The following is a 24,742-nucleotide window of genomic DNA, read 5'->3' on the forward strand; positions in this document are numbered from 1 at the left end:
AATATCACAGAGTGAACTAAGTATCTAAGATTTATAAAGTTTAATAGTAATATTAATAGCCAGGTGTGGTGGCACACACCTAAAATTCTAGTACTTGGGAGGCAGGGACAGGAGGATTGCTGTGAGTTCAAGGCTAGCTTGGGCTACATAGTGAGTTCAAGGCCAGCCTGAACTACATACAAGACCTTGTCTCAAAAAAGCAACACAGAAAACAAAAGCAAAATAGTAATACTAATAAATATGGAGGAGGCAAGAAAGGGGAAAGTTAAAGAGGTAAAATTTGAAAAATAAAGAAAAGGAAAGTGAGAGGGAAGAAAGAAAAGTGAGAAAGGATCCTAGTCAGTAAAAGAAAATTAATAGAATTAGATAAAAGTAACAGAAAAGAACAAATAAGAACAGGAAGGAAAAAGAAAAAACAAAGAACAAAAGAAGGAAAGAAAAAACCCTATAGAACCCCCCAAAAAACAAAGAAAAAGAGAAATGAGTCAAAAAAAATTCCTCTGTGCTTTTAAATGAGTGGTTTCTTTACAGATTCTGCAGTATTGGAATCCACCAGATATGGGGGAAGGACAGTGAGTCAGTGAGTCATAACTAAGTCCTATTGTTCTTTCTTTCTCTCTCTCTCTCTCTCTCTCTCTCTCTCTCTCTCTCTCTCTGTCTCTCTCTCTGTCTCCCTCCCTCCCTCCCTCCCTCCCTTCCTTCCTTCCCTTAAGGGGAAAAGATTTATTTGGCTCACAGTTTGCAGAGGTTTCAAGTCATAATTGGCTGGCTCCAAGGCAGGGTGGCATGGCAGAGGGGCACCACAGGGGAGAAACAATTCATGGCAGGCAGAAGGCAGCAAGCAGCAGGGAATAAGCAACAAGCAGCCACAATAGCAGCCCTCTTTCTGTCTCTTGTATTTTATTCAGGATACCTGTCCTTAGTGAGGATAGTATTCACACCCTTAATCCAATCCTAGCATTGTACCATGAATCAATCCCAGCATTACATACCGTAGATCTAGCCACCTCCAAAAAGACTGCATGAGAATTTGGGGGGATATCTAGATACAAGCCATAACATTTTGCCCTTTTCCCCCAGAGACTCATGTATATCGTTTTATGCAAAAGGCATTTAGTCCATCTCTAAGAGTTGCCAAAGTCCTAACATTTTCAGCATTGCTGAAAAGTCCAAGTCCAATCTCTCTGAGATTTAAGGCAAACTCTTAGCTGTAAGCCCTTATACAATGAAAAGAAAGTTAAATACTTTCAACATACAATGGGAACAACAACAAGATAAACATTATCATTCCAAAAGGTACAAATAGGAGGATAGAAAGGAATGGGACCAAAGCAAGTCCAAAATCCAGCAGGGCAAACTTTAAGTCCTGTAGTTCCACGTCCAGCATCTGAGGCAGTCTGTGGCAAGATGTGAACTCCAAAGGGTTTGGGTGGCTCCATCCCTATGGCACTGCCTGTGGTTGTAGCTCCCACAGCTTCTCTTCTGAGCAGGTTATGTTCCCTACTTGCAGTTTTCCTCAGATGATCCATGTTCTTCTCCAAAATTCTGGGATCTTTATTGCACCTTTGGCTTCACATTCACAGCTTCACACACTGCCCTTTCAGGAGCACTTTCAGGAGCACACTGCTTGGCCTCCCAGGCCTTCTTCTGAAATCTGCATGGAAGCCTTCTTGACCCCACAACTCTTGCATTCTGCATGCAGCTAAAACCAGCTTCACGTGGATGATGCCAAGGTTTTCTGGCAGCTGGAGCAATAGCCAGGCTTCCTTCTCTTTTGGGTGTAGGGTCGAGTTCCTAAAGTGAAAGACTGCTTTGAGAAGAGAGCCCCAGAGGACTATGTTCCAGAATGGCTGCACTTAGGAAAGTTGTTCCTCTGGATTTGGTTCATAGGCACTTGAGTCCTATTGTATTTTCATACCTAAGTTTTTGTGTGTGAATTCTGAGTGCTGCCCTGTCTTTTCTGGGGGGTGTGGTTGGTCAGTGTTGTCCATCCTGGGGCTGTATTCACTTTAGCCACTCCCAATTTCCAAGTCCCTCTGTGGGCCCCAGGTCAGGGTTTTCTCTGCCTAGCTTTATGACCTGTGAGTTTGAGAAGTGTTCCCCTGCTCCACCAGTGTACAGCCTGAGGTGAATCCAAGTAGACAACAAATCCTTGGCTACGAAGACTTTGATTTGAAGGAAGAAGTGGGGAGGAAAACATGGTAGTAGCAAGGGTGAGAATCTGAGTGGAGGGGAGTGAAAGGATCTCTTTAGGGGCCAATCCTTTGGTGAAGGCCCATGTGGGGCATGCTCCTTGCCAGATGCTATGTTTGGAGAAGCCACCTGTTGTGGATAGATCCTGATTTATGTTCTAGTGATTTCATTCTTGCAAAGCCAGCGATCATTTCAACTAGTTCTGAATTATTTAATTTCCCTTTTTCAATGATCATTTCTTAACATTTATTTCAGTCTGAAATTCAGAGTTGTACCCATTGAGCTCTTTTTCCCAGTTGCCGTCATGCCTGATAATTCTCTATGAGGTAGCATCTGAGTCTTTTTTTTTTCCTCTAACCACTATTAAATATTTTTATTGTTGCTATTAAAAATTTTTGCTTCAAACAGAGTCCTACTACAACTCAAGTAAAGGAAAATTGCAGCAAGTATTTATGCATATCACAATAAAAATCTGAACTTATGTATGGCTTTTTATGCATTCAAAACCATTATTTTTGACCCACTTTACCATTTCTATAGTTTTAGCCTCCTTTTTTCACTCTAAAATTTGCAAGATTTTGTTTACTTTCCATACCCCCGCCCCAACAGTTTTCTCTGGATTTGAGTTTTTTCCTTTCCCCTGCATATATCTTTGAACAAGCCTGATCACATATTGAACTTTAATGGGAGTCTTTTTAATAATATTAAGGCTTTCAAGAATTAGACATTTTCCTTCAATGCATTTCTTGAGTTGAATAATAAACTGATTTTGCTTTAAACAACTGGATTTTTAACTGAGTAAAAACCTGTACTCCAAACCAAAAGAGCTATAAAAGAAAACCTGAGCAGTCTATATTTGTCCAGTCTCTCCCGGGATGTTGCAGCTCTCGGGACCTGAATGCATGCTTCAGGCCACACTGCCAGTCAGCGACAGCTTCTCCAGGAGGAGCCTGAAGTACATCTGTGGGGCAATCTGCAGCCCCTCATGGTGATGAAGACCACTGCAGAGTTGCCCTCAGTTACCTTTGCCCCAGTGATGCACTAAAAGCTCCAGACTATTTCTCTCGAACCCCACTGGACACTGGGTGGACTTGTCAGTGGAGCAGGTATGAGTGGTGGTGTCTTTTAGTTTCTTCCTGTTCACCTCATTCTTCACACCTATCAAGAATGATATTTCTAGTGCATACTTCTGATTACACCATTTTCCTGCCTAAGGCTTTCATTCCCCTCGGGATAAAGTACAAACTCATTAGCATGTGGTACGCGGCCCTTGAGAGTTTGGTCCAGGCCTTTTGCCAGCTGCATTGATCGTTGTTCTCTGCTAGCAATTAAAGGACCAGCTAGGATGAGCCACTTGATCCTTGAAAAAACTGAGTCCCTGTTTGCCTCTGGGTCTTTGCTAAAGCTCCTGCCCCCATCCTTTTGTTATGGTCCACCTTACACTGCCCACTGGTAACCACATGCTCCTCTGCTAAAAACATCTTTGTTTTCTCGCTCTTTCAGGCCTATAAAACCCAGTGCACTGCCTGGCATAAAATAGTTGCTCAATACTCAGTCTTAGTTTGCAGACTAAATGAAAAATGAATAAATAACCAAACCATCACTGAAGAATCACAAAGAAGTTCTCTGCTGACTTTGGAGGTGATTGTGGTAGCTGTACGCACATCCATGTGTCTGTTTGATTTGTTGTATCCATGTGTCTCTGTGGATGTGTCTACGTTTGTATTCTCTCCTTAGTATCAGCTTTTAGTTAATCTAGAAGATACCTGGTACACTAGTTTAATTTTCTTATTTAAAACCTTGTCAGAATTCAGAATGTGGGAAATCGTCCTCTTTTTTTTTTTTTTTTTTTTTTGATGAGTTCTGGATCTTTTTGATGATTATGGTTGTGTCCTGGACATCCCATCGAACTAGTGGTGGAGTAAAGTAGACTTGTCCTAGCCTAACTCCATTGAAGCTACTGGAATCAGAATATCCTGTGGGAGATAGCATGGGAGGAGAAATTGTCTCCTGTCATTTGTTTCCCAGTGCCACAATGGGCACTTATAAATGTTTGTTACTTGAATGCATGTGGCATTAAAAAGTCATTTGCATCTTCAAATTTAGTTATAATTAGAGAGTAAGCCATTTCTGATGGTAGTTGTTTTAGAGTTTTAAAGGCCCCCTTTATTTAGATACTTAAGTAGGCTTAATTATACCAGCAAACTGAGCTAATTGATGTACTTTATGTTAGGAAGGTTCTTTTACAAATCAACTAAAGACTAACATTTTCATTTAAAGAGAATTTATGGCTGCTAGTATATAGTTTGGTTTTTTAGTTTTTAAAGGTCTTCTTAGAAACCTGAAGTGGTCTACTTTTATCCGAAGTAGTCTATGTGGAGAATGATATGATGCCAGTTTTTAAAAGGTGTAATTATGTTCAGCATTCCAGCTGGAATCATTGTCTCTGATTCTGTCATCTTAGGAGATAATAATGCAATGGTGGGGGGGAGTGGAGAGAAATAGGAAAACTAGTATTCCTGCATTTTAAACAAATTGGAAACAACACTTTTTATCTTAATGGTATCACCCTTATTATCTAGTTGTCCTAATGGAAATTCTGCTAGAGTTGCAGGTGGGTAGTAATCCAGAGAGGCAGAGGACATGCTATTTTGTTGTTGTTGTTTTTTTGAGGCAGGGTCTTGCTATGTAGTTCAGGCTTGCCTTGATCTCACTATGTAGCCCAGGCTGGCCTCAAACTCGTGTCAGTCCTGCCTCAACCTCCCAAGGGCTGGGATTACAGGCATGTGTCACCATACCTGGCAAGGACATGCTGTTTTAGTTCATAACTTTGATGAGAATCACCTTGGATCATTTTGTTTTTTTTTTTTTGGTACTGGGGCTTGAACATGGGTCCTTGTGCTTGTGCAGCAGGCGGTGTAACCACTGAGCTAAATCCCCGGTACTGGATCATTTTTTGATACTGGAATTTTTTTGTTTTGTTTTGTTTTTTTGGTACCAGAGATCGAACTCGGCTCCTTGAGCTTGCAAGGCAGGCAGCAGAACCACTGAGCTAAATCCCCAGCCCTCATACTGGAATTTTAATACTATGAAGACAAAGAATAAAGTTAATATTTTTAAATGAATAATTTGGAATGACAGCTCTTAGTTTTCAGTAGTTAAAGGAGTAGCGGGCCTGGGATTTAGCTCAGTGGCACTGTGCCTGCCTTGCAAGCACAAGGTCCTAAGTTCAATCCCCAGTACCAAAAAGAAAAAAACCCAAAAAACAAAAATAAAGAAATAGCTTCAAAAACAAATGTCTAGTATGTAAAAATGCAGATTTTTTTTGAAGAACTTTAGGTTTAGTTCAAAAGTAAAATTTGGTGGTAGAAATCTGTGGAATTTGTGAATTACATAAAATTTAGGCACCTACAGCTTTATATTTTAAAAAAGAATACTACTGTTCACATTTAGGTTGTAATAGTTTTAAAGTCAGAAAAAAAGTAAAACAATATAGTAATTAGTCACCTTACCAAATTTTGTGGGTTTTTTCCAACTTTTTATTTTGAGAAATTTCAGCAATATATGTAGATTGACTAATGATTGGCCCTTTGCCACATTTGTTTATCTTTTTTTTAAATATATTTTTCTTCAATCATTTACAAATTACAATCTTATAACACTTCTTGGGCCAGAGATTTAGCTCAGTGGTGCCGCTGCCTGGCTCACAAGTGCAAGGTCCTGAGTTCAGTCCCCGGTACACACACACACACACACACACACACACACACACACAAACAAAATATTAAAACACTTCTCAATGCATCACATGTATCTCCTTTTTTTTTTGTATTAAATTCTTTTATTGGTACATTGTAGGTATACAACACAATTACATTTCTCATTGGGAATTGTACCTTTATATAATGCATCTTGGTTCTTATTTTTTCCCCATTCCTAGCCCTCCCTTCACGCCCTCCACCCTTCCCTATTTACAAAGACTTTATTTCCATTTTTTCCATTTCTCATCATTTTTTCCTTTCCCCTGTGCCTCCCACTACCCCTATCCCTTTGGACCTTTTATTCCTATTTTACATTATCGATTATTCATTCTAATAATTGGTACATTTTAGGTATACGATATAATGACATTCATCATTGGAAGTTTGCACCTTTACATAGTCTCTCTTGGTTCTTATTTTTCACCCTTGCCCAGCCCTCCCTTCAACCCCTCCATTCCTCCCTATTTACAAAGATTTTGTTCCTATTTTTCCATTTTCTCATATTCATCCCATTCCCTTCTATCCTTTCCCCTAGCCCTCCCACTTCCTTCCCCTTTGCCCCTTTTCTTCCTATTTCACATGACCTATTATACATTTAGTCCTTATTTACACTTTCAGTTTCTCACACCAGAGAAACTATTCGGTATTTACACATGTGTGTCCTATTTATTTCACTTAAGATGGAAATTTCAAATAAATGGCAAGCAGTTTTTTAGTATATACATGTGCCATGAAATATTTGGGACATACAAATGATTTAAAAAATTTGAGGGCCTGGGATGTAGCTCAGTGGTGCTGCACCTGCCTGGCAAGCACAAGGTCCTGAGTTCAATTCCTAGTATGGGGGCAGAGGGAGGGATAAAAGTAGAAAAAAAATTATTATTAATCTGAAATTATATTATCTGGGCATCCTGATTGTACTTTGTGATCTTAAATATAAAGCCTACATTAAAATTTCTCCAATTGTTTAAAAATGTATGTGTACTATACATGACATTTGATTTTGTCTCATAGAATTTTAATAGAATAAAGATTGAATATTTACTTTAAAAATATGAACCCCCTTATGGTAAAGTCTCAACTCCTGTTGGTGGTGCCTTGTGGAAGGCATTTGGATCACTGGGTAGAGCCTAATAATAGATTAATGTGGTCTCGAGGGAGTCAGTTCTTGCTCTCTGGATTACAGTGGTTACTCCGGAGCAAGTTGTTATAAAGTGACTTCAACTTCTGACTTTCTCTTGCTTTCTTGCCATGTACTTTCTCAGATATTTTCCATATTATTTTCAGCCATTTACTTTCATAGACTATGGTCATAACATACTCTAATTTAGAATTTATTTAAAGTTACATACATATGTCTACATATAAAATCTACATGTAAATCCCAAGTAGTTGGGATTACAGGGATGTATCAGCATACCTGGCTAAGATTTATTATTTAGTTCTTTTTATATTAGGAAAGATCTCTCTCTCTCTCTCTCCCCTTTTGGAGACACTGTCTCATTTTGTAGTGCAGGAGAACTCACTATGTAGTCCAGGCTGATCTTGAACTCACGGCAATCCTTCTGCCTCAGCCACTGGAGTGCTGGGATTATAGACATGCACCATCACACCCAGTGATCTTTTTCTCTGTCTTTTTTTTTTTTAGAAAGAGTACCAAGAACTCATGTTTATTTATTGATAAAAGATAAGTATGGGAAAAACAGACTTGCTAGCTTGTTGATCTTCATTAGTACAACTACTCAAAATGTTTGTTCAGTCTGCAGCTTCTTTCCATAGGTCTTGCAAGGTGTTATTTTAAGGGGAACTCACTGAATGATGTGACTGAATGAGGGACAGCTGGTGCTTGCAGCTTTATTCCAGCACAGAATATTCTTGCTGAATTTGTTGAAAAGCTCTATCAGTTAACAGGTCTCCCAGATCCCTGTCCTCCATGGTTGTTCTACAAAATACTCAGTGATTGACAGACTGTGGGAGTTGGTTCTCCGGACCAAGCCATGTGCTTTCTCACACCTGTGGTTACTGAGAATGTGTCTCATTTTCTTGTAATTGTGTTTTCAGTGTCTCATATTCTCTGGTTAGCTTCTCTGTTATTTTCTTAAAGGCATTTTTACAGGTTGATAATACTGTTCTCTCCTGATGCAATTTCTTTCTCTTTTCTTTACCTGATAATTTTAAAGCTGGCAAATCATTATATATCTCCAGATCCACTGTCATTTGCTTAATTTTGCTTTTCAGAGAATGTTGTTCCTCTATCATCTTACTTTCCAGGAGCTCCACTTTCTGTAGATCTAACTGTAGACATTGACTGTCCTACCACAATGCTCCAAAAGTGCAATAATGCTGGCTTCTAACTGTGCCTTCTGTTCTAGTTCCCGATTCTTAGTTTTCTCAAAAGTGTCTATGAAAGTGTCCATATTTTCTTCCCTTTTTTTTAGTTCTTTGTATTTCTGATTCATTTCACAGTTTGTAGAGGTTACAGTCCATAATCAGCTGGCTGTGAGACTGGGGTGGCAAACAAGCATTGCAGAGAAAAACATGGCTTGCACAAGGCAGCAAAGATAACAAGAGCTTTTTTTTCTCTTGAGAAGAGATATTTTCATAAACACTTTACTTTTTTCAGTCCATTCACATGGCTCAGTGCAGATGCTTTAAATTGCAAATAATAGAAAATTCAACTCAAGTGGGATTAAACAGTGTAAGTAGTCAATTAGCTCTTGCAACTGAGAAGTCCAGAGGTGCGGTATATACTTCAGGTGAAATGCATCAGGGTCCTGGCACTATTTCTTTGAGATTTTTTTTTTTCTTTGAGATCTTCTTGATTGCCCTTTTATTATTATTTTTATTTATTTATTTATTTATTTATTTATTTATTTGGTACCAGGGATCGAACTCAGGACCTTGCGCTTGCGAGGCAGCTGGCGGAACCACTGAGCTAAATCCCCAGCCCTAAAAGTTTTTTTGGTACTGGGGATCAAACTCGGAACCTTGAGCTTGCGAGGCAGGCGCCAGAACCATTGAGCTAAATCCCTGGTCTTGATTGCCCTTTTATATATCTTGGCTTTGTGTTCAGCTTGGCTTATCTCAAAGTAGCAAGCCAGCATCATATCTATACACATCTTCTATAAAGAGAAGACAACCTCTCTTTCTCTAGCCTTTGAACAGCAGAGCATTACTTGATAGACATGGGTCATACGCCTACCTCTGAACACTAGATTCTTAGTGGAGATAGAGTTTGGAGGGGGCTCATTCCAATCTAAAGTCATAGCTGTGGTGCTGAGACAATCTTGACTGTCTTTGGAAGAGAAAACGGACTGATGGGGCAGTGTCTTAGTTACTTTCTAATTGTTGAGGAAAAATACCTGACACCCACAAGTTAAAGGAGGAAAGGTTCATTTTGTATGTGTGATATTATTATTATTATTATCATTATTAATATTATTATTATTACTATTTTTGGTACCAGAGATCAAACTCGAGTCCTTGTGCTTGCGGGGCAGGTGGCGCAGAACCACTGAGCTAAATCCCCGGCTCTGAAATTATTTTTTTGAGACAGGTCTTAGTATGTAGTTGTAGCCCAGGCTGGCCTCAAACTTGCAGCAATCCTCCTGCCTCAGTCTCCCAAGTGCTGAGATTACAGGCGTGTGTCACCACGCCTGGTAGGAAAGGTTCATTTTAGTTCACAGTTTGTAAAGGGTTTAGTCCATAATTGGCTGGCTCCAAGGTAGGGCGGCCTGGCAGAGGAGAAATAGTCCATGGGAAGGTAGGCAGGAGGCAGGAAGCAGCAAGCCTTCTCTTCTCTTTTTATTCCATTCAGGCTACAAGCTTATTGGTTGTTCACCACCCACACCCAGGGTGGGCCTTTCCATTATCCACATCCAGAACTATGTTAAACTAATCAGTGGACTAATCTAGTTACCTCACATTCACAATCCAGAATCACACACCGATGACCCAACTACCTCCCAAAACCCCCACCTATGATGCATGAGGCTTTGAGGGGACATCTAGATATAAACCATAACAAGAAGGAAACTATAGTTATGTTTACAGATAACTTTCATAAAGAAGGTGTGCACTTAAGAGAATTTTTAATAGTATGGTGTTTCTATTGAACCTTCAATGGTTTACCTTGTCTCTTCGAGAGATATATATGACTGTGTGTGTTTGTATTTTTTTTTTTTGAGACAGGGTCTCAGTATGTTGTTCAGGTTGACCTTAAACTCTCTGTATAGCCCAGGCTGGCCTTGAACTCGCAGTGATCTTCCTTTCTTAATGATCACACCTGGCTCTGTTTGTGATATAGTTGACTTTTGACTGAAGTTGATTTGGCCATGGAACGATCTACAGTATTCTAACACACTTAGCTAATTTTAGGTCCTCAGACTCAACGACCATTATTAGCGTCAGTATCTCCTCAGAGTGTTTTCCAAGCCCTTGTTTGTGCATGACTGTGACTAAAGCAATAAACATTTATTTTAGAACTAATGGCTGATTGGGAAATATCAAAATTAATGCCTTGGTTAAGTCAGTGCATATGGTCTGCATATTTTCTAGTTGCCAGTTTTGAACTTTATTATCTTTTTCTTGTCTTTATTAATATATGGATTTAAATAACTTGAGAAGAAAAAACAGCCAGCAATTGAGTTACACATCTATAGAGTATTTGTTCAAGCAGACTTTTTGCTTTGATTTTATTTATTTATTTATTTTTGATTTTAGATTTTATCTTTCTGTCCCACAGAAGAAACAACAGTTCTTGTCTCTAATTTGGATTTGTTGATGATTATACAAATCATCATTCTAGAATTTTACCTTTATTTTTGATTATTGTAGGCAAGTCATTTAAAGTCTCTGAGAGAAAAAGTAAGGCAAAAAGCTCTTTGAGAATGATTTTTCTCACCATTCAGAGATAGATCTCTATAGTCTCAATATAAAAATTATGTGATAGATTAAATTTATAAGAGTGAGGCTAATTTCTATTTTCTGCAATTATAGTCGAGAGGGGATGTTCTGGGATTATATATATAAGTACAGAGCCAAAATACTTGGGAACTACTTACTTCTTTCAGACCCACTGCAGCTAGATGTTCATGCAGCCGTATTGCCTCAGCTCTTCTACCTGGTAGCCATTGCTATGTGGAAGGAGACTTCATATTGGAGAAATAGTAGTGCTTATTCTGCAGGAGTAGATTGGCTTTGGGTGATGATAATTGGAGCAATTTATCATTGCTTTTGCTATTCTTGGTCCTTGGAGTCATCAGAAGAATTGGGCTAAGGAATCAAGGAACTCAAACCAATATCAGGATTGAGGGGAAATTTTATGACAACAGGGTAGCCCTCCATTTTGTTTCTGTGTAGTATATATATAAATATCATGATCTTCTTTTAAGAGTTTATCTGAAAAAGTTATTTCTGCTGGGGATTTAGCTCAATGGTGCTGCTGCCTGCCTCGCAAGTGCAAGATCCTGAGTTCAATCTTAGTACCAAAAAAAAAAGTTATCTTACCATCACCTGCAATTCATTAAGGTATAAATTCAATATTCATTTTTTTTTTCTTTTTGGTACCGAGGATCGAACTTGGGTCCTTGTGCTTGCGCAGCGGGTGGCGAAACCACTGAGCTAAATCCCAGGCCCCTCAATATTCATTTTTTATGACTTATTGTTATATTTATAACATGATTTATTGTCACTTAGCAACATGTGGGAATGAATTTATTTATGAGGTTGATTTCTACTTAAAATCTTGGTAAATGAGAGAAGATGAGCCGGTCCCAGCACCCGGAAGGAAGCTCCCCCACCGCCATTCACCGCAGAGAAGGTGAGCTAAGTGGATGCCAGAAGCACCCCCCACCCCCACCCCCTCCCCATGGAAATGAGAAGACATGTAAACAAGCCTCAAAAACAGACTTCCAGATCACCTACAGCAACCCCAAAGGGAAATGAGATGGAACAATCTGATCCTCAACCACCTGGGCTCCCTGAACTGGCAACAAAAGAGGATCTGGGAAAAATGAAATCAGAAATAATTTCTCAGATAACAGCAAAGATTGTGCTCATAGTGCAAGACATGATTAGTAAATCTAGAGAGGACGCAGATAAAAAAATAGAGGATCTGAGGAACATGATGGAATCCCAACATAGGAAACAAATGGAATCCTTAAAATCTTGGTAAATAACAATTCTATATATTTATGGGTATAAAGTGCTATTTTGATACATATCTACATTGGGGAATGACCAAGTCAAGTAAGTAGAATAACTATCACCTTAAAAACTCATCATTTTTTGTGGTGAGAATATTTAAAATCCTGTTAGCTATTTTGAAATATTCAATACGTTATTATTAACTATAGTTACCTTCCTGTGCAATAGAACACCAGAGTTTATTAGTGGTATCTAAATTAACTTTGTACCATTGACTAACTTCCTCCCTTTTCTAGTTCATGCCCCTGCTCCCAGATTTGGATAAGCACCCTTCTACTCTCTACTTTTAAGAATTTGACTTTTAAGGTTCTACCTATAAGTGAGATCATGTGATATTTGGCTCTGTTCTTGACTTTTTCCCACATTTTTTATTAGTGCACATTGTTTAGATTAATGAGTTTTATTTTGGCAGATTTGTACATGCACAAAACATACTTTAATCATTCCCCCCATTACCCTCCTTGCCAACCTTTCCCCTAGTTTTACATGTTTTTGAGGGGTGTTTCAATGTGTATAATTATTTTGATTACATCCCTTATTACCAAGAGACCTTCTTTCTTCCCTTCCTCTTGTCTAATAATAGTCTCCATTTTGCTGACTTGTCATCTTTTTTAGATTCCATGTATAGGGGGGTGTCAGTATTTGTCTTTCTGAGTCTGGCTTATTTTGCTCAACATGTTGATCTCCAGATCCATTTTTTTTTCTACAAATGACAAAATTTTATTCTTTTTTAATGGCTGAATAACACTCCATTGTGACAGCTTGCACTGTCAAGTGAGACCCTGTCTCAAAAAACCACAAGACAAAAAAAAAAAAAGGTCCAAGTGCTGTACCTATGTATCAGGTTGAGCAAAAATAGCAATTGTAGTAACTAAAATATATGATGTATTGGTTAGGGTTCTCTAGAGGAACAGAATCAATAGGACAAAAATATATATGTTATTATACAAAGGTCTTTATTAGATATGTTTATAGAATCAGAGGTAAAAAACAAAATCAGAGGTAAGAGAGTCAGCAGTGGCCATTTGCACACGGGAGAGCCAGAGGATGCAGTAGCTGCTCAGTCCAAGAAGCCAGAAGCTGCAGAACGAGAGGGATCAAGGATGTAACGCCAATGAGAGACTGAAGGCCTGGATGCTCCCTGGAGAATTGCTGGTGTGAGTGTGTATTGAAAGGCTGAGGAAACTGGAGGAACCACTTAAAATTGAGGGGGAAATGCAAATTTTGCTGTAGTATGATGACTTAAGCTCTTTGGTGAAGATATCTAACAGGGGAATAGCTGGGCCATATGGAATTTCTAATTTCAATTCTTTGAGAAATCTCCATGCTGATTTCCATAGTGGTTGTATTAGTTTACATTCCCACCAACAATACAGGAGGGCACCTTTTTCACCACGGCCTGGCCAGCATTTGTTATTGTTTGACTTCTTGATGATTGCTGTTCTTTGCAGAGGAAAATGGAATCATAGGGTTAATTTGCATTTCCCTAATAGCCAGAGATGTTGAACATTTTTTCATATATCCTTTGGTCATTTGTATTTCTTCCTCTGAGAAGTGTCTGTTCATTTCTGTAGCCTATTTCTTGACTGGGTCTTTAATTTTTTTTTTTTTTGACTAGGTCTTTAATTTTAAGTGGCTTATTATTTTTGAGTTCGTTGTATACTCTAGATATTAGTTCTTTGAGGTGTAGGTGGCAAACATTTTTCCCAATCTGTAGTTATCTCTTCACTCTACTGATTGATTCTTTTGCTGTACGAAAGCTTTTTAGTTTGATATAATCCCATTTGTTGATTCTTGCTGTTATTTCTTTCTTTTTTTTTTTTTTGGTACCAGGGATTGAACTCGGGTCCTTGAACTTGCAAGATAAGTGATGGAACCACTGAGCTAAATCCCCAGCCCTCTTGCTGTTATTTCTTATATAATTGAGGTTCTGTTCAGAAAATCATTTCCTGCAGTTATATCTTCAAGTGTTTTACCTGTTTTATATTCCAGTAGGTTTAATGTTTCTGTTTTTTAATTAATTTTATTGGTACATTTAAGGTATACAATATAATGATATTCATCATTGGAAATTTGCACCTTCACATAATCTCTCTTGGTTCTTATTTTTTTCCCATTCCCCTGCCCTCCCTTTAACCCCTCCATCCTTCCCTGTCTACAAAGACTTTGTTTCCATTTTTCCCTTTTCTCATATTAATTCCATTCCCTTCTTTCTTTTCCCCTTAATGTTTCTGTTTTAATGTTTAGAATTTTGATCCATTTTTATTTTAATTTAGTATATGGTGAGAGATAAAGGTCCAGTTTCAATCTTCTGCACACAGATGACCAGTTTTCCCAGCACCACTTGTTGAATAGGCTATCTTTCCTCCAGTGTATGCTTTTGGCCCCTTTGTTAAGATCAATAAGTTGCCCAAGATTCAGAATTTTTTTTTAAAAAATGGAGCATGTGTGTTATTTGGCCAATGTCTTCACTCTAACTTGGTTATGAGACTAAACCATTCCTCACAGCTCTAACTGCTGAAGAAGCCAGCTGAGGGGGGGAGATGGATGCTCAGTTGTCATGGCAAGGAAGCAGCATTATTCTAGCAGCATCCATTCTTGTTAAGCCTTCCACTGTTAGAGATTTGAGGTTACGTGATATACTTTGTGCTCATAACTGATGTGGCTGGAGAATTGGTATTGAATTTATAGTATCGGCCGAACAGAAAATGTGATGTATTTTATGCATGTCAATAAAGGAATGACCTGTTCTTGTTCTACAGAGAATGGAAATTGGAACTCAACCACCCTTTGTGTTCCAAAATAGGGTCTCAAAACATTTTGTAATTTTCATTTAAATTGTTAGGAGGCTTGGAGCTATTAGTTAATCTATCTTCCAAAACACTGTTTAATATAGCACTGAGTAAATGATGCAAGTTGTCAATGGATGAGTGATCAACTAATAGCTCTGCTAGTAATTGATTTATTTTTCTTCAATAAAGTTGCATAAACCAAAAAAAAAAATAGTGAAATGTGTCTGGTGAGGTTTCTGTATCCTTGATTCTGTTCAGTTGATCCACATGTCTGTTTTTGTTCCAGTGCCATGCCATTTTTATCACTATTGCTTTGTAGTATAGCTTCAAGTCAGGTATTGCTATGCCTCCTGCTTTGCTCTTATATATACTATTATTATTATCCAAAATTACTTTTGCTATTCTGGATCTCTTGTGGTTCCATATGAATTTTAGGATTGTTTTCTCTAGATCTGTAAAGTACGCTGTTGGTATTTTGATTGTGACTGCATTGAGTCTGTATAACAGTTTTGGGATTATGGCCATTTTGAAAATATTGGTTCTGCCTATCTAGGAGTAGGGAACATCTTTCTATTTTCTGATGTCCTCTTCTATTTCCTTCAGAGTACTATAGTTTTCTTTGCAGAGGCCCTTCACTTTCTTGGTTAGGTTAATTTCTTGGTATTTCATTTTTCTTGAAGCTACTGTGAATGGTATTATTTTCATAATTTCCTTCTCATCCTATTCATTGTTGATGTACACAAATGCTAATAATTTTTGTGTATTGATCTTGTATCCTATTACTTTGCTGAAGTTTATTATTAGTTTTAAGTGTTTTGGTGGAGTTCTTTGTGTCTTCTATGGAAAGTATTATGTCATCTGCAAATAATGATAATTTGAATTCTTCCTTTCTTGTATGTATCTGTTTTATTTGTTTCTCTTGCCTAATTGCTCTGGCTGGTGTTCAAGTATTGCGTTGAATAGAAGAGATGCTGGTGGACATTCTTGTCTTGTTCCTGAATTTAAGGGGAATGCTTTAGTTTTCCCCCTTTTAATATGATGTTGGCTATTAGTTTGTCATAAATAGCCTTTATCATATTCAGGTGGGGTCCTTCTATACCTGTTTTTTCACCCTGTACAGGGGATCAAACTCAGGACCTTACACTTGCGGGTCAGATGTGGTGCCACTGAGCCACCTGTTTTTTTCAGGTTTTTATTATGAAGGGGTATTGGATTTTGTTGAAAGCCTTTTCTGCATTTATTGATATGGTCATACAGTTTTTTTTTCATTTTTATTTTATTTTATTATTTAATTATTATTATTTTTTCCCCATTAACTTTATTGGTACATTTTAGGTATAAAATACAGTTACATTCATCATTGGGATCTTGTACCATTACATGAGTCCCTTGGTTCTTATTTTATTTCCCCTTTCCTTGCCCACCCTTCCGTATTTGCAAAGACCTTGTTTCCATTTTTTTCCTCTTCTCATATTTTTTCCTTTCCCTTTTTTCCCTTCCCCTCCCCCTCCCAATTCCCCTGATCTTTTAGACCTTTTCTACCTGTTGCACAATATCAGTTATACATTTTTAAAATTACAATATTAAGATCTAGGAGACATTACCACAGATTTTACAGAATTTAAAAGGATATAGAAAGCATATTACAAAAATCTGTTTTGAAATAAATTTGACAGCTTCTAAGAAGTAACTTGGAAGACAAATTAATGAAACTAACTCTGGAGGAAATATAAAATTTGAATAGCACCTATTAAAGAAAATATATTCCTAGCTTGAAAACCTACCTATATGACAACAGCAGGCTCATAAAACATTTTAACTGATAAATTATATCAAACAATTAAAGCAGAAAAAAGGAACACTTCTCCCCTCATTTTAGGAACTCAACATTGTGCTAATCCTAAAACTGGATAAAGATAATAGAAGAAAAAAGTATGAACATAGATAGAAATTTGTTTAACAAAACAAACTCTTAGAAGTCAGATCTGGCAGTATGTAGAAAGTGGTTTTGTTATAGGGATGGCAGTGTTGATTCAGCATTGGAAGATCCACTCCCCAAAAGTAATCATTTTAACAGAGGAAAGGAGAAAGCCATATGATCCTGTCACTAGTTGGAGAAAGAGTATTGGACTAAATTCTACAGCTGTTCATGGTAAAGGCTATCAGGAGACTAGGAATAGAATAGAACCTTCTCAACAGATCAAAGACATGTACTCCATACTTGCAACAAAAACTCCTTCTATGAATGGAAACCATGCTTTCTCCGTAAAGTGGGGAACAAGGGCATATATGCCTACTCTTCATCTGTCCATTAGACTTTGAAACATAGGTCTAAACCAAAATAGTCTGGCAATAAAATGACACAACTAGGATAGGATTGGCACGGCAGAAGCAAAATCTTTCTACGTGGATGAAATGATCATCTACAGAGAAAATACTAAGAAATTTCTAGGAGCCCCTAGAACTTGTACTTGAATTTAGCAGGATTAGAAAACACAAGGTATATATAAAAATTCAGGTCTGTGTATACTTGCTATAAATGAAGAACTGGATATTGAAATTTAAAAGTTATGTAGGAGTACAAAGGACCCAGAAAAGCCAAAAACAAAAACAAAAACAGTGTTGGAAGACCTTTAGCACCCGATTTTAAGACTTCTTCTAAAGCTACAGTAATCAAGGTAGTGTTGGTGTAAGGAAAGACATATAGATCATTTGAATAAAACAGAGAATCTAGAAATAGAACCACACATATATGGTCCACTGAGTTTTGAAAGATTATTTAACATTAGCATTTTATAGAATATAAACTCGATTCAAGAGCCAAGGAAGAGATAGTGTCTTCAGCAAATGGCACTAGAACACCTGGTATCCGTAGATAAAAAATTATCCTCAACCCTTTTTTTCCATACATGAAAATAACTTGAAGGGATCTATGAACCTAAATAAGAAAGCCTAAAAGTATAAAACTTTAAGAAGAAATTATAAGGGAAAATATTTATGAATTCAGGGTAGGCAAGAACTACCTAGGATACAAAAACCATGATGTATAAAAGAAAAAAAATTGATGAGATTCCATCAAAATTTAGAACTTTCAATGACATCATTAAAATGAAAAGTAGTCCTTAAACAGACCATATTTACAATGCATATAACCTATGACCAGAATATATAAAGAATTCTTAGAGCTCATTAATAGACAACCCAATTAAAATGTAGACAGAAGATGATAAATAGCCAGTATAGCACAAGGAATGGTGTGCAATACTAGAATCAGAAAAATACTAATCAGTACAATAATAAGATTGAATTATATACTCATTAGGGTGATGAAGTCAAAAGTTTTAAAAGCCTTGTCATGACTTTTTCTTTTTGTTGGATTCTCCCCCTTTGCATTTAATTTGTCACACCCAATGGATTCATTCTTCTGGGTTTCCTGGGGTTGTGATCCTCGTTGTCTTTTCCTAGGGTATTGTCTAAAATTTTTGGAGTGCCGGTTTGGTATTCATGAAGTTCCTGAGGTGCTCTTTATCATGAAAGCATCTTATTTCTCCATCAATTTTGAAAGATAGTTTTGCAGGGTACATCAGTTTGGGTTGGGGGCTGTTTTCCTTTAGGGCTTGAAATACATCACTCCACGCTCTTCTTGCCTTGAGCGTTTGCATTGAGACGTCTGCTGTGATTCTGATGGGCTTTCCTTTGTATGTGATTTGTTTCTTTTCTCTCACTGCTTGTAGAATTTTGTTCTTCTGTTGGATTTCTGGAATCCTAACTATTATATGCCTATGTGTAGATTTTTTTTGATTAAGGTTAGCTGGAGTCCTATATGCCTCACTTATCTGTATGTCAAGTTCTTTTCCCCTCCTTGGGAAGTTTTCTGCAATGACTTCTGTGAACAGTTTTTTTATGTCATCTGCACTCCTGTTTCTTCCTTGACTCTGATCAGTGTGATGTTATTCTTCTTTGTATCGTCTAGCAGCTGCTGGATTGATTTCTTGTGGTCCCTTACTATTTTAAAGCAATTTTTCTTTTCCTGGTCACTAATTGCAATATTATCTTCTGTGTCTGAAATTCTGTCTTCACATCAGCTCATTCTGTTCATAGACTTTCAGTGGAGTTTTTAACTTCCTGGATATCTGTTTGGATCTGTTTTATGGATTGCATTTGTTTCCTATGTTGGGATCCCATCATGTTCCTCAGGTCTTCTATTTTTTTATCTGTGTCCTGTCTATATTTAATAATCATGTCTTGCCCTATGGACACAATCCCTGCTGATATCTGAGAAATTATTTCTGATTTCAATTTTTCCAGATCCTCTTTTGTTGCCAGTTCAGGGAGTCCAGCTTTTTCAATATCAGCTTGTTCCCTCTCATTTCCCTTTGCTGTTGCTTTAGGTGATCTGAAAGTCTGGTTTTGAGACTTGTTCATGTGTCTTCTCATTTCAAAGGGTGTGTGTGTGTGTGTGTGTGTGTGTGTGTGTGTGCATGCTGCTGCTCCCCACACAGCTCACCTCCTTGGTGCTCAGGGTGGTGGTATCGTGGCCCAGAAGGTTCACCTCCTCTGTGCTGGGGGCAGCTCTGCTCTTCTGCCTGTATTTTTTTTTTTGGATAATCATTTTTGCGCAGAGTCCTCTTCAAGACTCCAGCCAACACTGTCAAATAATATTTATTCATTTGCAGTTTTACCCTCTCCATTTTTAGGACTTTTAGAAACAGTTAAACATTTATCCTTCCAATTTGGTCTGCTGTAGCAAATGGTAAGATTATTACTATGATTTTGATTTTTGAAGAAAGCTAAAATTAACATTGCTCTCTTGACTCAGTGACAAAGGCATTTCCTTTACATAATGACCTTCACCTTCACTAATAAGAATCAAGTCTATTAGTCAACCATCGACTACAAAAAAATTGCCCAAGTTGGCTGTGTATTTACTATTACATAGATACATAGCCATTCCCTTTTGTTTTATTATCAAATCTTTTTTTTTTTTTGGTACTGGAGGTCAAACTTGGGATCTTGTGCTTTCAAGGCAGGCGGTGGATCCACTGAGCTAAATCTCTGGCCCTTTCTTATCATATCTTAACTGTGAACATGTAAGTGGAAATTGCTGCCTTAAGGGCAATGAAGGAGAATAAAAAATATTTATCAGGCCGGGGATTTAGCTCAGTGGTTTTGCCACCTGCCTTGCAAGCACAAGGTCCTGAGTTTGATCCCCAGTACCAAAAAAAAAATTTGTCAAATATATTGAAATTATTACAAAGTGTATACTGAAAAGCCAAAATGAATGGTTTCTTAGCTTACTGAAAGATCTACAGAGTACATAGAAATTAAATAATTTTAAAGAATTATTAAATTTTCATTTTTACTTTAAATTTGGTGATATTTCAAAAAATGTCAATTGTGTGATATATTTTTATACAAAAATCATCTACAAATAATGTGTTATGTCCTTGTTGCTAATTTTTTATGGTTTGCTCTGTTTATAACATGTGTGTGCATTTTTTATATGTAAACATTAATTTATGGATACAATGGTATATGAGTGGTAGGGTATGATCAAAACTTATCATTCCATGAAGATTATATATATTTTAGGAAATATGCAGCCAAAGCCAGAAGCATTCTAGAAATGAGGCCAAAGAGGAAAATAAGTATATTCCTGTGCATAATCTTAGATAAATGAAGCATACAACATTTTAATGCAAGGTATTGGATGAACAAAAAAATAAAATAAATAAAAATTTGTTGACTAGAAAATAAATTTTTTCTTGCACATAAATGTAACATAATACATGATGGCATAGTTGGGCATGGTGGTGCATACCTGTAATCCCAGCACTTTGGAGGCTGAGGCAGGAGAATCACCATTAAATTGAGGCCAGCTTGGGCTACGTAGTGAATTCTAGGCCAACCTGAAGTACATTACTTAATCTGTAAAGCGCTCATATTTGTATTTTCCATTGTACAAATGAGAAAGCTAAGATACAAAGACATTGAGTTTCCCTCTCAGAATAAGGAGGCTATGAATCAAAATATACCCCAATTCTGAAATACTTCTGCTGTATTTATTATAAACTGCAAGTGTTTATTTGTGTGTGTGTGTGTTTAAATTTCTTTTTAGAATTTTACATAAGTAGTTCAAGAGTGAAAATGGAAAGATCTTAATCTGGACACCACTGGTTTGCTTTCTGGATCACAGGAAAAGCTCACCTATGTCCTTCCCGTTGCTGGCCAGAGACCCTTAGCTCTGTGTGGGAGCACCTAGCATAGCCTCTTCTTTTGGACCTTGCATTGCAAGGGAAGAAATGTAAGAAGTTCACAGACTTTTATAGCAAATTTTTCCTTACTCACTGTATAACAGTCTCTCCAAATCCTGTATATAACATAGTTAAGAACATTATAGGGCCAGGGATTTAGCTCAGTGGTGCTGCACCTGCCTTGCAAGTGCAAGGTCCTGAGTTCAATCCCTGGTACCGAAAGAAAAAAAAAACCATTATATATATGACTCCATCTAATTATTTTCATGGTGGAGATTTACAATTTGTTCTTAATTTGCAGCTTTTTTCAAGGAGCAAACCTCCAAGGGGCCTGTATGTTTATGGAGATGTTGGTAAGTGTTAAAATAAGTTTTGGGTGGGCCAATCAAAAAGTTTTCTAGTTTTTACTCTAGGATAACTTCCATTTCCATCTGATAATTCGCTACAACAAGGGAGCAGATGAGACTGGGTAAAGTTGGGGGGAGGGGATGGGAGAGAAAGGCAGTTTTTCATCTTTTGCTTTACTTTTCATAGAACAGGGCCATAATTCTAGGCAGAATTATGATTTGATACTGTGTTAGGATGCAAACATTATATAATGCACACAGTGAGTTGAATTCAGGGAAGGAAATCATGTATAGATAGGTTATTAAATAAATCAGGATCCTATTACTCAGTGCTTTTTGACTCAGCTTAATAATTTTTTAAAAATAAACTGTTCATATTTGTTTTTCTCAAGTGAAAACTTCAGTTTCATTGTAATGCCCTGTAATTTGTGCATTTAAAAAATGTTCTTATTAGTATATGTTTGCAGTAAAGAATTATTACATTTATCTAGGGGAGTTGGTATATGTACATAACACATCTTAATTCTTTTTTGTCTCATTCCCCTCCCATCCCTCCCTGCTCACTGCAACTCATCTGTTTCTTGGAGAGAAATATTGTTTTTTTTTTTTCCTCTTTTTTAATCCCCTTTCCCTTCCTTCCCTCCCCTTCCCTCTATCTCTTCTTCCCCTTCACATTTGAAAAATATCTCCCCTCTTTCTATTATCTATCCTTTATTTTACTCTTTATTTATATTTTGGGTTTCTCATATAAAAGAAACCATGCAATATTTAAACTTGTGTGCCTGATTTATTTTACTTTACATTATGGTCTTGAGGTGTATCCATTTACCTAAAAATGCCTCAAGTTTATCCTTCTCTATGGGAAAATAATACTCCATTGTTTATAAATACCACATTTTCTTATCCATTCATCTGTTGAGCATATAGGCTGTTCCTAAGATTCAGTATGTATGCTGCTATAAACATGGGTATGCATGTATCGCTGTAATGTGATGCCTTTAACTCTTTTGGGAAGATTCCTAGAAAGGGTGTAGCTGGGTTAAAAGGACTTTATTTTTAGTTTTTTGAGCAATCTCCTTTTGAGGAGTTTATATTCCTAGTCACAATTTAGAAGGGTTCCTTTTTCTCCATAGCCTACCCAACATTTGTTATTATTTGATATCTTAATGATAGCCATTCTTTCTGGAGTAAAATAGAATCTCAGTGTTATTTTAATTTAAATTTCTCTGCTGGCTAGACATGTTGAACATTTTTTCATGTATTGATTGGCCATCTGTACTTCTGAGAAGTGTCTATTCATTTCAGTTGCCCATTTTTGGGGGGGTCTTTTATTTTGGGGGGTCTAATTTTTTTGAGTTCTTTATATATTCTAGATGTTAGTCCTCTGTCTGAGGAATAACTAACAAAAATTTTTCCCATTCTGTAGGTTGTCTCTTCACTCTGTTGGTTGTTTCCTTGGTTATGCAAAAGCTTTTGAATTTGATATGATCCCATTTGTTGATTCTTGGTATTGTTTCTTGTGTCATTGGGGTTCTATTCAGGAAGTCCTTACATATGTCTTTGTCTTCAACTGTTTTACCTTTTTGTTTGTTTGTTTGTTTTTTCTGAGACAGGGTATTGCTAGGTAATTCAGCCTGGCCTTGGACTCATTATGTAGCCCAAGTTGACCTCAAACTCTTAGCAATCCTTCTGCCACAGCCTCCTGAGTGCTGGAATAGTGCATGGTGGTGCGTGCCACCATGTCTGGTTTGGGTTTTACCTAGTTTATCTTCCATCAGATTAAGTGTTTCTGTTTTAATACTTAGATCTTCAATCAATTTTGATTTTAGTTTAGTGGATAGTAAGATATATGGGTCTAGACTCAATCTTCTGCATGTGATATCCAATTTTTCCAGCACTGTTTATTAAAGAGGCTATCATTTCTTTAGTGATGTTTTTGGCCCTTTTGTTGAACTCAGAGTTCAATGTATCTACAGTTGTTTCTGCTTCATCTATTCTGTTCCATCGATCCACATTTTCTGTTTTTGTGTCAGTCCCTTACTGTTTTTAATTGTGTGACTTTGTAATATAACTTCAAATCTGGGGTTGTGATGCCTTCTGCTTTGCTATTGTTTCCGAGGACTGCTTTTTCTGTTCTTGGTCTCTTCTGGTTCCAAATGAATTTTATGAATGCTGTTGGTATTTTGTTTGAGATTGTGTTAAATCTGTATATCAGTTTTGGAAGTATGGCCATTTTGGCTGTATTGGTTCTTCCTATCCAAGAACTGGGGATCTTTTCATTTTCTGATGTCCTCTTCAATCTCCTTTTTCAGAGGGATGTAATTTTTGTTGTAGAGGTCTTACTTCCTTTTTTTTACTTTGTATCATGTTACATTGTTGACTTTGGTTATTAATTCTAGGAGTCTTTTAGTACAATTTTTTGGGTCTTGTAAATAGAGGATCGTGTTATCTGCAAATAATGATGATTTGAGTTCTTCCTTTCCTATATGTATCCCTTTTATTTCTTTCTCTTGCTTGATTGCTCTGGCTAATGTTTTTTATTTACTTTTAATATCCACTCATTTATATTAATAATCTAGGCCCTTAGATAACCTAGGTGTTGTTTTTGTTGTTATTACCAGTATTATTTTCAAGACAGGTTTTTTGATATGGGGCCTAGGTTGGTTTGGAACATCTGGGTTGAGGTGATCTTCCTGCTTGAGCCTCTGAAAGCAGTGGGACTACAGGAACATACACTGTACTTGACAATTATGTTTAACTTATTAGATACTTTTAATGTATCAATGGTAACATTTCCTTGGTCTCCTAGTTCTATACAATGGTCACACAAACTCTCTTATTTTGTTGGAAACCTTCTGAGTGGACACTTACTTTCCTAAACTTTCCTGATCAGTTAATATCTTGCCCATGTGGTCGTTTTTGGTCTTATCCTTGCTGTATAAGACCCTCTATTTTCTGGTTTTCATTTCCTTCAAACAAACAATTTCTTCTAGCCTTAAACCTATCCCTAGTTACTCATCTTCACTGTTGGCAGAAGATGGCTCCCACTTTACTTGGCTCTATTGAATTCTTTCCTATCAATTATTTCTCTCACTGGAACACTGGACACTCACACTTACATGTAAGAAGAAATGTTTTGAATCTAGATTAATAAACATACTCCAGGCTCCCCAGAGCTGTAACACATT

General features: G+C 37.1%; 1 protein-coding gene across 29 annotated transcripts in view; it reads left to right on the plus strand.

The window, feature by feature from the left end:
* Positions 1-24,742, plus strand: part of Afg1l (AFG1 like ATPase) — a 246,510-nt gene that overhangs the window by 48,691 nt on the left and 173,077 nt on the right. For 25 of the 29 annotated variants that reach the window (XR_015450312.1, XM_087208621.1, XM_087208622.1 and 22 more), the window contains one exon: positions 21,509-21,560. The exons of the other annotated variants lie outside the window; for them this stretch is intronic. Coding sequence is in view for 13 of the 25 variants with exons in the window: in XM_087208621.1 (XP_087064747.1) it covers positions 21,509-21,560 (52 nt within the window). In the remaining 12 variants the exon portion in view is untranslated. The remainder of the gene's footprint in view (positions 1-21,508; positions 21,561-24,742) is intronic. 29 annotated transcript variants of the gene reach the window in all.

This window comes from Heterocephalus glaber, unplaced genomic scaffold (assembly GCF_053883595.1).
Source record: "Heterocephalus glaber isolate CG9 unplaced genomic scaffold, H.glaber_assembly_v1.0 deba00000942, whole genome shotgun sequence".
Classification (NCBI taxonomy): domain Eukaryota; kingdom Metazoa; phylum Chordata; class Mammalia; order Rodentia; family Bathyergidae; genus Heterocephalus; species Heterocephalus glaber.